This window comes from Phyllostomus discolor, chromosome 3 (assembly GCF_004126475.2).
Source record: "Phyllostomus discolor isolate MPI-MPIP mPhyDis1 chromosome 3, mPhyDis1.pri.v3, whole genome shotgun sequence".
Lineage (NCBI taxonomy): Eukaryota > Metazoa > Chordata > Mammalia > Chiroptera > Phyllostomidae > Phyllostomus > Phyllostomus discolor.
Window position 1 is genome coordinate 91,714,707 of NC_040905.2, and position 12,429 is coordinate 91,727,135.

Sequence of the window (12,429 nt, forward strand, 5' to 3'; positions counted from 1 at the left end):
GGCAGAGAACTAAGTGAGAAAGGGTCAGAAAGCAGGGTATTTGAGTTGAAGATTTCACAGAGGGTAATGACAAGGGCTAGGCCATAAGAGTGAATGGCCGAGGGGACACCTGATGTGTCAGGGGACTGGATACGTTGTTCACACCAGCGGGGTGGGCATGCTGGATGCTGAGATCTGGGGTGGAGAGGAAAGCAGGGACCACAGTCTTCACTGAAGGGAGGGCATCTGTGCATGAGGAAGACTAGCGGGTGGTTGACCACGGCGGGCATGCCTCAAAGAACTGTTCTTTTTCAAGTGTGGGGTAGCTTAGGCCTTGGGGGAGGAAGCCACTTGCCAAGGTCAACCAACTAGGAAAATAACAGCCCAAACTGTAGCGCAGGCGTATGCTGGGGGACCGGTACTTGTGGACCTTCATTTGAACCTCCTAGCCCCTCATGCAGCTCTCACTCAACTGCCCTGGCGCCTCCAACCATTAGCACTGTGATCTGTGCATCTCTCTCAACAGGGCGCCATCACCTTCCTGAACCTGCTGGGGGTGGGGGGAAGCAGTTTCTCTGCGGTGGGAAACTAGCCCTGAAAAGCACTGGTGACTGTGACACGTGTGGCTTCTGCTCGCGCGTGCAGGGTAAGTGTGCCGGGGGCGGGGGGGGGGGGGTCCACTAGCACAGGATTTTGTGGGGGATGTGCGCTCAGGCTGCAAGGCTGAGAACTCGTCAGGCAAATGGTCTCATTGCTGAAAGAATTCTCATCTATGACACAACTACTGTAGTACTGTAGTTTACAATGTTTTTCTTGTTTTCCAGGTCATCTAATGCAGGGCTTTGAGGTGTGAAAGCCACAGTATGGTTGCTTTCTGAGGGTTTTGCCCTCTGAAACTCAGATGACCCCTTTCCTGTAGCCCCAGAGGCGGGGCAGTAATCAGACCCCGATTCTCCTATAACCTTTGTTAGGGCAGTAACCAGAGGGGGACTGGCTTAGTCTGCTTTGTAAGTGTCCTCCTGGATCAAAAGGCATCATTCTGGAGAAATGTGTCACGGTGCAGTGCAGTGTGATAGATGGAAAAATCCTATGTAGGGCATGCAGGAAAGACTCTGAGGGGCTGTCTGGTCTCGCCTCGTAGTGAATCATGCGTGTGCACTTCCTGAAAAGAACGTTCTTGTTCGAATATCTCGGTTGTAACACCGCGGAGTTGACGGTTGCGGACGAGAGGTTCCCTGCAGCAGCGGATGGAAGGCGCAGGGGCACCGAAGAGACACGTTCACCCCAGGTGCCAGCTCTCCGCGCGCGTTCACCAGGGTTGGAATTCCGAGAGTGCGGTACCCAGGTTAGGTCCCCGCGGATTTCAAAGGGCCTGGGAGAGGGGAGCGTGCTTTGGGCGACCACCTGACAGCTCCAGCTAGCGATCTGCGCAGTGTCACAGTCCACCTAAATTCGCGCGTGGTTGCCTCGGCCCTTCCCAAAGAGTCTGCCCTCCACCCGTTTCCCCACGTTCCCTACCTCACCCCACCCGCCCTGTAGTCAGATAATGGGATCCCTGTTCCCTCTCTTTGCAGGGTGCGCACTTTTGGTCTCTCTCCACCCCTCCACACAGCCAATGATCGGTCCTGGGCATCTTCTGGAACTCACCCTGAAAACCCCGTTCTAGTCTTAGACTCTCACACCTCGGGTCGGGCAGGGCCTACCCTTTCCTGGACTTGCCTCCCAGACCTAGGGTGGGACAGTGCAGCTTCATAGTTCTGTTACTGGGCCTAGGACTGCCGCGCGGCCGGCCACTGAGCGAGAGAACGAGAGATGCCTGGGCTTCCGGCTCATCTGGCACCCACTGCGCCAGTATCTGTCCCGTGCTACCTGAGGCGCGCCCGGGGACAGGAGAGATGAGCACCTTTTGAGGGTTTTTGCACCTAGGAGGGATCACCGCCACCAGGCAGGGGGTCTCCGGACCCCCAGGGAGGGCCGCAAGCGCCGCCCCTCCCCGCCCACCGGGTCACGTGGCCTGCAGCGCCCCCGCAGGCGGGTCACGTGACGGTAGCGCGCCGTTGCCTTGGCAGCGGCTGGGGCCTGCCCACTGGACGGGGCAGCTGGTGGAGGCGGGGCCGAGGGGTATTCCGCGGGACCGGCGGAAGAGAGGTATATGTGCTCTGCACCCTGGCCGGGACGCGGGGCAGCCCTGTAGCCGCCGGAACCGAGAGGGCCGGATGGGCAGAGCAGCTCGGTGAGTGCGCGGTGAGTGTGCGTCGCTGGGGGTCCGGAGGAGACAGCTGGGTCCCCGCCTCAACGGCGGAACCCCAATTGCACCAGGAGACTCGGCTGGGGAGGGGACGCGCTTTCCCTTGGGCAGGCTCAGAATGGGACGGCTGTGGGGTGCGGGGGCGGCCAGGTGACCCAATCCCACTAGATCCTCGGGCGGGGTGCAGCGCCGGGAGGACTGGGAGGTTGGTGGCGTGGGCTGAGTCGGGGTCCTGCGGCCGCTGGGGTTTCCCTGGAGGAGGAACGGAGATGCAGATGGATGCCTCTGGGAGACCCCTGTGGGGGCTGCTGGGCCCCCGCCCACCACGGCTATGACAAAGAGAATGGGAAACAGGCGTTTCTGCGGGACACTCGCCATTGCTCATGCCCCAGATGCTTAAACGAAGTTAAGACAGCCAAACCCACCCCCTGTATGTTTCAAGCAGGCCTGCCAAGGAGAGTAACTAATGCGGAGGGAGTCCCTGTTAGTGTACCAGACCTCCTTTCTCTGACTTCCCGTAAATAGAAACACGAAAACCCTTCCAGATTCCGCCAGGAGAGCATCCTTTGGAGCCTCTGCCACCTGACTGAAATGCCGGGCTCCATCTTGCCCCTCCCTACCCGCATCCTGAGTTGAGTGTGAGAACCAGACTCTGCTCCTCCTCGGCCAGGAGACGCCTGGCACAAGGGAGGGCAGTGGGACTGGCAGGGATAGGGTGAATTTGAATCAGGTCTAGTCTGCTCCCTCTTCAGGAAGTGGCTTTTCTATCTTCAGGACCCAGGCTCCAAGCAGACAGACAGCCCTCCTTCCTTCCCATCCCTGCCATTCTGAGGATGTTTACAGGGCTTCTAGGACTGCCCTGGACACTCCCAGGAGGTCACTGGCAGACCTCACTGCCCTGAAAACTCTCCATCTCCACTTCAGAGCTTGAGCCCAGCCCCCTGCTCAATGATGGCCCCAGGCCTTTCCTCTCCTTCACCACATGCATGCCTTTCTTTTGGGAGGCCACCAGGCCTTCCTGCCATTTAACTGGGCATACAGACTAGGCTGGCCCCAGATTCTTCCCCTCCCTTCATTAACTCCTTTCCTGACTCACACCATGCACTGCCAGACAAAGTCCGGCGCAGTCACACTGCCCAGGCTGCGCTAGAGTCCAGCAGTCCCTGTATTCTGTGCTCCCCACCCCCCATTTCCATGACCCCCTCTGCAGACAGCCTTCCTGCCATGTCCCCTACCTCTCAGAACCCTCTCACTGGGGAGCTTCTTGTCTCTGAGGGAGGTTCCCTCTTTGCCAATGTTGCCTTCACTACCTATGCCTTGTGCCCTATCTTTGCTCCCTAAAAGCGACCTTCTCCCTGTCCAAAACTGAGGCAGCCAGCACCTCCTCTGCTCCCTCGGCCCTCACACCTGCTCCGCTGAAGCATTTAGGTCGTTGGATGGGAATCACCCCCTTATCTTGCTGCCACAGTGGGCGCATGAGCTCACAGAGCCCTCACCTTTTTCATCTTTGATGCCTAGATACCAAGTGCTGTCTTACTTCAGGGCCAGTAAGTGTCGCTTTGGGACAGGATGTTGGATGGAGAGACATGTGCTCCAAGGGGGCAAAGGGTTTGCCTTCAGCCCTCCACATGCAGTACACTGTCTTTGTCATGCCTGTAGACCCACTTCTTTACATACAGAAAAAAGAAAGAAAAAGTACGTTTCCAAATGATGCCATTCTAAATTATTTGGAGCTAACCAAGGGCTTGGTTGGTGAGCAACATTACTCTGAATTCTCCCCCAGGGAAGGGACCTGCTGGTGATTGAGAAAGCAGTGCCGCTGACTGCAGACATGGGCAAGGGGACAGTGACCAAGGCTGACCCAGTAATTGACATCCCTAGCAGAAATAGGAGAGCACAGAACTGTTCCCCGGGGTCCTGTTGGCCAGTAAAAGCTGTGCCTCCACAGCCTGGCAGTGAACAAAGAGGAAAGCACACCGGAACAGAGCCCTTCCCAATTCCAGGACCTTCCCATAGAGCCGTTTTAGAGAGTGGCCTGGATGGATCAGGTGTGGGGCATGTTGTCAGCTGCTGGCCCTGGCGAACACCCCTGACCCCACCCACCCATCCCCAGCCACGCTCCTTGGTCTGTTTGTAAGAGCTTTAAGTAGGCTTTTCATGGGGCCTTTTGGGGGCCCTAAATGCACAAGTTCATGCCTGATGCCAGCTGAGCTGTGAGGTTCATGCCTGATGCTAGCTGAGCTGTGAGGCCTATGCCCTGGAAGCTTGCCCTGCAGATTAATTAGAGCCGATCCCTGTGTGCAACCACACAGCCAGCCCTGGGGCCACATGAGACCACCAGTCCCTGTCTGCATTAGGGGAGATTCGGGTTCAGATTCACAAATCTGAACAGGTCAGTCTTTGCGGTCTTTATTCGTGTTATTGTCACACCAGATGTCTCCCTGGGATAACTCCAGGGGTCTCCAGTCTCCACTCTTCATAAACATTCTCATGTCAGTTGGTGGATTTAATTCTTTTTAAAGATTTTGTTTATTTACTTTTAGAGAGAGGGGAAGGGAGGGAGAAAGAGAAGGAGAGAAACAGCAATGTGTGAGAGATACATCAATTGGTTGCCTCTTGCACGCCCCCACCTGGGGACCTGGCGCATAGCCCAGGCATGTGCCCTGACTGGGAATCAAACTGGCGATATTTCTGTTTGCAGGCCAGCGCTCAGTCCACTGAGCCATGCCACCAGGGCTAATTTTTCATTTTGCTAAATGTTTCCATCTCAGCCTGGATGTGGCTGTACTTTAGGTTTATAACCAAGTATTTTTTAGGGTGAACCATGCTGATTAAAATTTAAGTTGGGTTTGAGAAACTAGCAGCTGCTTGGAAAGGTATATTTCACTGTTGATACTTGAACATTGAAAAACAGTTCTGAGTCCATTATCTTGTTTAAGAGCCCTATGGGGTGGGGATGTCCTCATTTGAAGATGAGTGAGGTCAGCAAGGTCAGGTGTGGCACCAAGCCTCACACAGTCGGGGTAAAAGCCACACTTGGTAACTTGAGGTCCTAGGATCTTTCTAAATGCCACAGCGCACTAGTCCCTGGTGATAAGTACAAATGGGAGGATTGTCTTAGGTGCTCCTGACCCACCTTGGAATTCCATTCAGCCGAGAGCTCGGGATGGGAGGCCGAATTCCTGCTTTGCAGAAGAACAATGTTGGATGCTGTGGCAGTTCTTGGAACTGCACCCGACCCTCTGGTCCTAGATGATCCCCATGTTCCAGCGTGGGGACTGTGTCAGAGAGCAGGCCCCCCACGCACACACCCCGGGCCCCCGCAGCTGCAGTGTAAGGTGCATACGGTGGGCCGCAGAGAAGATGAACTGGGCTTGGATTCTGGATTTTCCAGGCCCTGGAACCGTTCGGGATGCCTGACTGTGTTCCTGCCCTGCCCCCCAGCCTGGCCGCTGTCATGAGTGCTGAGCTCAGCGTGCCCGTGGACCCCTCCACTCCCGTCTGCTCAGAGCCGGCCCACAAGGGCATGGATTACCGAGACTGGGTGCGCCGCAGCTACCTGGAGCTGGTCACCTCCAACCACCACTCCGTGCAGGCCCTCTCCTGGAGGAAGCTCTACCTGAGCAGGGCCAAACTGAAAGCCTCCAGCCGAACATCCGCCCTCCTCTCGGGCTTTGCCATGGTAAGTGCAAACACTTGGTGGGAATGGAGCCTGCAAAATGGGCTCTGGCTAATCAGTATCCTGCGATGCTTCAGGGAGCAAAGCAGTCCCTCTGGGCCCCATCGGCAGCCAGGATGGACCTTGAGGAGGTTTCCTCCACAGCGACTGCCCTGTCACCCAGAGGGCTTGCTGGGAGATACGGGGGAGTTCTCGAGCCTCAGAGCCCACAGGAAGCACTGCTCTCACATCTACATCAAATGTTTGGCAAAGAAGTTAGGGCAGTAATTAAAATAGCTTCAGGGTATAGGGTTTCCTGGAGAAAAGTACCCACATCTGCCCATCTCAGGCACCACCCAAGAGTCTAGAAATCTCAAGGGCTTGAGCAGGAACTGTGGGCTTGCTTGGGGTTTGCATAGTGTAGCCCACCGGGGGACAGATGCCCTCAGATGTGGCCTCCGGTGACTAAGCAGAGCCTCTGGCCTCCTTCCCAGTCGCCCAGCTGTGACTTTCCTTCTGAGTCATCCTCCAAGACAAGAGTCCTGCTCAGGCACTGTTGACTTTAAAGCCCTCAGCCCTCATCCCTTTAGGGAATTATCCCCTGGGGGCACACATGTCAGGAGTCAGAATTCCTGGGGCTGCAGCCACTTGTCTCTCTTGTATGCTTAGAGGTCCTTTTGGGCCGGAAGTGGGTTTTTCTGAAATGCAAAAGCAGTTGTTGTTTCACCGTAGTCCAGAGCCTCAGCTGTCAGATTGCTCGTGGGGAAAAGACAAGGCTGTGGGAGTGAGCCCCTGTGGCCACTCTGACAAGGGCCTGCTTGGTCGTTGGTGGGGCCACCCTTGGAAAAATGACATCCAGGGTGCAGCGGAGGTCACCCAACTGAGAGGCAGTAAATTTGGGTTTAGGTCTAGTTAAAACAAAGGCTTAACTAGGCCTCGCATGTTCTGTTTTTAAAGCACTGTTGCAAAAGTGTACAATCCCATGGTGTCCGACTCTGGCTCATAGCGACTTTCTTCCTGTGGCTCCTGCCATGTGGAAAAGACAGTTTTCTCGAGCTTAATCTTAAGGGATGTGTGTGAGTTTACACATCACTATCAAGATTAGCACTTGTTTTCCACGCCACAGGAGAGTTGTGGTGCGGCATTACGCTGTGCTGGCCTGTGCTGCGTTCTTTTCAACTCGAGAAACACGGGCTCCGTGGAGCCCCTGGCACGGTGCGGCGAGGACACCCTGCCCGCGTGGGGCCCGACCTTGGGGTCACTTCCTGTCTGTGCCTGTCTTTTCCACCCTGGCCTTCCAGACCTTGGGGTTTCCAAACCTAGGGCGACGTCTCTGCTTTCCAGCCAACAAAATGCTCATCCAAGTTGAAGGCTTTAAAACCACTTGTTCAAAATTTGAAAACAAGCTCTTGAATGAAGTTATCAAACAACGAGTGAGCTCCAGAGGAGTAATTGAGATGTACTGGCCGCCTCCAGGGGTCTGAAGGGGTCTTAGAATGAGAATAGTGGCCACTGAGAGATGAAGACCCCGGACGCGGGCCCCGGAGTGCCTGCCGTCCTCAGCGTGGCAGGGGCAGTCACGCCCCCCAGGAGTGCGTCGCTTCTGCAGCCCTGACGGGGAGTCGCCTGTGTGCCGGCAAGGGCCTCAGTCAGCAGCCGGGGGCACCTTTTAGAAGCCGCGCAGTGTCTTTGCCTTCTCTTCTAGGAGGTCCCTCTCAGGGAGGCTGCCCCAGCCTCACTTGCACCAGAGACTCCACGTGACAGTGAGAACTGGGAAGCCAGGGAAACAGCATGGAGCCAGGATGGGGTGGGGCAAGCAGCGGCAACGCTCGATGAGTTCAGCAGACCACCAGTGAGTCAGGCCGCTGCTCAGACCGCGGGCGGAGCAGCCCGGGAGAAGGAGGCGACCGGGACGACTGTCAGCCGGCACTTAGGCCGCAGGAACCCTGGCCAGATAAGGGCTGGGACCCGGAGGAGGGAGGCGGGCTGCTCTGAGAAGGGCCCTCTTTATAGCGTGTGCTCCCTCGTTAGGACCGCGGAGCTGTTTCCTTGTCCAGGGTGAGGACTTGTGCCCAACCCGCGGCTTACTTCTTCGCGTTAGCCTTCTTCTGACGCACTGAACCAGAGAGCTGAGGCCCCCTCTTAAAATCTTCACACAAACACAAGGGAAAGTGGCCTTTCAGCCTTTTCCCCTCCTGAGGCGGAACAAAACTGCTTCCTCGTAGGCGTTTCGATCATCTTTGCTTCTTATCTTGGTGCCCTCTGTGGTTTACAACATCCTCTTGGGGGCCTTATCCTTGGTAGCAACAAGAGCCCACCCAGGCCACAGGGGCACCAAGAAGAGACCCCTCAACTCCGGCCGTTGGCTGCCGTCCTGCAGGGCAGTGATCGCTGCTGGTTCATTCCGGCGAGGCCCCTGGGGCTGCCATCTCTTCCCTGTTACCGCCCAGCCTTCCGTCTCCTCTGAGGGGGCGAGGTGCTCGCTGGAAGAGGGGGCAGTTGCTAGAAGTTGTGAAATCTTTCTTGGTAGTTTTAAAAAATAGGGATGGCGCAGATCTGGGAGGCAAACAGCGGGGGATGGGAGCAGGGAGCCTTCTCCAGCTTCTTTCTGCCTCCTGCCTCTTTGCTGGTGTGGTGTTTGCCTGGGAGGAGGCCTTCCCTTGGCGAGCCCAGAGCCCTTGCTGGGCCTGGACTAAACCCTCCACTGGCAGGTCCACAGTGCTGAGAGCTGGGATGGAGGGGGTGGTGGGGGCTGGGCCTCCCAGGGAGCTATTCTGGATGAGCGGCACCTGACCAAGGGGCAGGGGCACAGTGCTCAGTCTGTGGTTTGAAAGCCCCTTAGGCCTGGGGTGAGCAGGCACGGCGTGAATGGCTGTAGGCATTCACTGCTCCAGCTAAGCTGGGGTTTCTTCTGGTCCCCCTTATGGGTTTTCCCTGCCCTTTCATTTAAAAATAATTTTTATTTTGTCAGTTATTATATGTTCAGGGTTTAAAAATTAAGTACAGGTGACTCTTGAACAGCATCGGTTCGAGCTACACGAGCCCACTCACTCGTGCCCTGTGCCCCAGCGCTCCCGCGCTGCTCAGGGGCCCAGTGCACCGGGACAAGACCTGTAGCAGCCCCAGCGGGGCCCTGTCCCCACTGCCCAGGGGCAGCCGCTTGCAGCTTTCTCGGTCTCCACGTTCCCAGGAAGCCCGTCAGGAGACTGCTGTTTCTTGGTTTGTGCGTTTAGACGTCACCTGCTGGCATCCTGTGACTGTGGTCAGTGGCTCAGCTCGCTGTCCCCGCCCAGCCTCCTCCCCACGGCCGTGCCTCCTGCCCACAGTCCTTGAGGCCACCACCTCCCTGGCCCTCAGACACGCAGGTGCCCTCACCAGCTGTTGGCATCAGCGGGGAGATGCACCCGTGGGCTCGGCGAGTCTGGCTCGGTGTGCGGCTCTGAGTCTGGGCACCCTCCGGAACCTCTGTTTTCACTTTTTTTACCTTTTGAAAGTTCAGTTTTTATTTTTTAAACAGTTTTTTTTGCAGCTAAGCCCCACTGCAGCCTGGGTGTGACACCAACAGTGAAGCCACACGTTCCCAGGGGAGGGTGGCCTCTGCCCTGGCCCGCACCTCAGCACCTCAGCACCTCAGCACCCGCTGTGTTCTGTGTTGTGGAGGTGTCTGGGGTGTGGTCCCGCCCCATCCTGCGCTTCTCCAGTCTCTTCTGTACTCCGAGATTTTTTTCCTCTGTGAGATCTTCTTTGGCTAGTCAGAAAAAAGGAAAGCTCAAAATAGTTTTTTTAACCGAATTTCTCTTTTTTTAACTTTAAAAAAGATTTTATTTACTTATTTTTAGAATGACAGGAAGGGGGAAAAGTGGGAGAGAAACATTTATGTGTGAAAGATGCATCAATTGGTTGCCTCTCACACACCCCCTACTGGGGACCTGGCCCACCACCCAGGCATGTGTCCTGACTGGGAATCAGACCAGCGACCTTTTGGTTAGCAGGCCGGCACTCAATCCACTGAGCCACACCAGCCAGGGCCAAAATAGTTGAACAGCAAGGAGGATGCTCTGTGCTCTGTAAGGGCCTGGAACTGGGGGCCCAGCCCAACAGCACCCTGTCTGCCTTGCAGGTAGCCATGGTGGAGGTGCAGCTGGAGACGCAATACCAGTACCCAAGGCCCCTGCTCATCGCCTTCAGCGCCTGCACCACGGTGCTGGTGGCCGTGCACCTCTTTGCCCTGCTCATCAGCACGTGCATCCTGCCCAACGTGGAGGCCGTGAGCAACATCCACAACCTCAACTCCATCAGCGAGTCGCCGCACGAGCGCATGCACCCCTACATTGAGCTGGCCTGGGGCTTCTCCACTGTTCTCGGCATCCTGCTCTTCCTGGCCGAGGTGGTGATGCTCTGCTGGATCAAGTTCCTGCCCGTGGACGCACGTCACCAGCCCGGCCCCGCACCTGGCCCCGGCAGCCACACGGGCTGGCACGCTGCCCTCGTGTCCACCATCATCATGGTACCCGTGGGTCTCATCTTCGTCGTCTTCACCCTCCACTTCTACCGCTCGTTGGTGCGCCACAAAACAGAGCGGCACAACCGAGAGATCGAGGAGCTGCACAAGCTGAAGGTGCAGCTGGACGGGCACGAGCGCAGCCTGCAGGCTGTGTGAGGGCCGGGCCGGGGCCGGGGCGGGGGTGGGGGCTGGCGGGAGCAGCCTGCAGGTGAGGGCGTTTCAGAGATGTAGACTGCCGTGAGGCTGCCTGGACACTGCCAGCTAGTTCAAGACCAAAGTTTTACTCCTGTCTTCATGCTGTAAAAGCTGGATCATTTTCCCTCAGGAAGTGGGAATCCTTAAATGGGAGACTCTGTTGCTAAGAGCTTAGGGCAGAGAAAGGCCGAGTGCTCGGCCCTGGGGAATCCTGAGACAGGAGCCACAGAAGGGTCGCCCCGTGGCCAAGGGGCTGTGTGGCAGCCGGGTGGCACACGTGGCAGTGCCGGCCTGCTGTGGTCGGGTGGGGGCTGTGGTGATCGGATGGGCCCAGGACCACGCTGGGCCTGGTGCTTCCCTCCCCTGCCCTGGGGGGCGCTGGGTGGCCTGGCTTGTGGGGAAGGCCAGCACCCGGGGTATGTGTCAGCCCAGCAGGTGTGCTGGGTGCTCCAGGAGGTGGTAGACTTGTCAGAGCCTGGGGCAGACTCCCAAGGGTGGGGGTCTGGCAGGGTCGGGGAGGCACGTCTGGGAGCAGCCCCCTCGAGGAGGCTGTTAATGGAGAAGTGCTCTGAAGCATGCCAGGCTCAAATTCTTTCTTCCCGGCCTGCCTGGAGCCCTGGCCGACTGACCCAGCAAGGCCACCAGGCTGGGAAGGGCCACAGTCCAGAGCCCTCCAACTCTTGGTCCCAGGATGCCCTCTGAGCCTGAGTCAGTCGATCATCCAGGCGGTGGCCACAGAAGGCCAGGGGCACTTGCTCAGGTGGCCTCGCCTGCCAAACCCCCTGCTGCCCCTGGTGCCAGGCAGAGGAAGGGGCAGCTTGGGGACTTCCTGCCTGTGGGTGGTGGCACCAGGGGCCAACCCTGGCCACATGCAGGTCTCACTTATGACATGAAACAACTACAGGGAAGGCACGCCCTTACACAGTGCCCCCCCCGGGCCCCGGGCCCCTCAGCAGCACACCGGGGCCCAGCTCACACTCTCGCTGCCTTCGCAGCATGGGGGGCTGGTGTTCTCGCCACTGCTCTTCACAGGGGTGGGGCCACCTGAGCCCGTGTTCTCGACTGTTCACATGCGGCTGCAGCTCAGCTTCTGTGTGAGCGTGCTGCACCCTGAGCTGCTTTTATTTTTCCATTTTAATTTTATTGTTCAAGTACAGTTTTCTGCCTCATCCCTGCACCTCTCCCCCCCACCCAAGCCATCCCCGCCTCTCTCCCAATTCCAGCCCCCCTTGGTTTTGTCCATGTGTCCTTTATAGTTGTTCCTGAAAACCCTTCCCCCCATTATCCCCTCCCACCTGCCCTCTGGTTACTGTCCATTTGTTCTTAATTTCATTGTCTCTGGTTATCTGAGCTGCTTTTAAAAACCATGTTTACCACACTGGCCAGCAGCCACCTGGAGGAGGAAACTTTGTTTTCACAAATTGTCACGGAGTCTCATGCTGTGATGGCATTTCTGTCAACAGCCCTGTATCTCTGTGGGGTCTGGGTCGCCTGTGTCAAGAAATCCTGACTGGCCTGGCGGAGGTTTCTGGGGATGTGACCTACTGGTGAAAACATAAACCTTAGCCTGTGACTCGGGAATGCTGAGGGGCCCCCTGGGAGCTGTGCTGAGAGTCACCAGTGTCATTGGTGACACTTCCAGGTGTCCTGGACAATGTCCCGCCCGGCCTCTTCTAAGGGGCTTGTTGCTCTTGCAGCTTCTGCAGACGTCTTTTCTGACTTGCTTGCTCTCCAGTGCATGCATGTTTCCTCTTTCCCACGGCCTTGTCGAGAAGGCTCACCTGGTCTGATGTGCCTGCTGTGCGAAGGAATGTCAGCATCACAGCAAGACAGCCACTTGGGTCC

The 12,429-nt window shown here is 57.1% G+C and overlaps 1 protein-coding gene across 3 annotated transcripts; it reads left to right on the forward strand.

Moving 5' to 3' along the window:
- The first annotated feature begins 975 nt into the window (after positions 1-975).
- On the forward strand, positions 976-11,728 carry ORAI2 (ORAI calcium release-activated calcium modulator 2). Of its 3 annotated transcripts, none has more exons than XM_028518255.2 (3): positions 976-1,324; positions 5,672-5,909; positions 10,006-11,728. In XM_028518255.2, the coding sequence occupies exons 1-3, from the start codon at positions 1,227-1,229 to the stop codon at positions 10,543-10,545; spliced, it is 876 nt and encodes a 291-aa protein (XP_028374056.2). In that variant the 5' UTR covers positions 976-1,226; the 3' UTR covers positions 10,546-11,728. The 3 variants fall into 3 exon arrangements, with proteins under 3 accessions (XP_028374056.2, XP_035876675.1, XP_035876676.1); XM_036020782.1 differs by lacking the exon at positions 976-1,324 and adding an exon at positions 2,005-2,212 and having other exon boundaries at positions 5,622-5,909; XM_036020783.1 differs by lacking the exon at positions 976-1,324 and adding an exon at positions 2,008-2,212.
- The last annotated feature ends 701 nt before the right edge of the window (positions 11,729-12,429 follow it).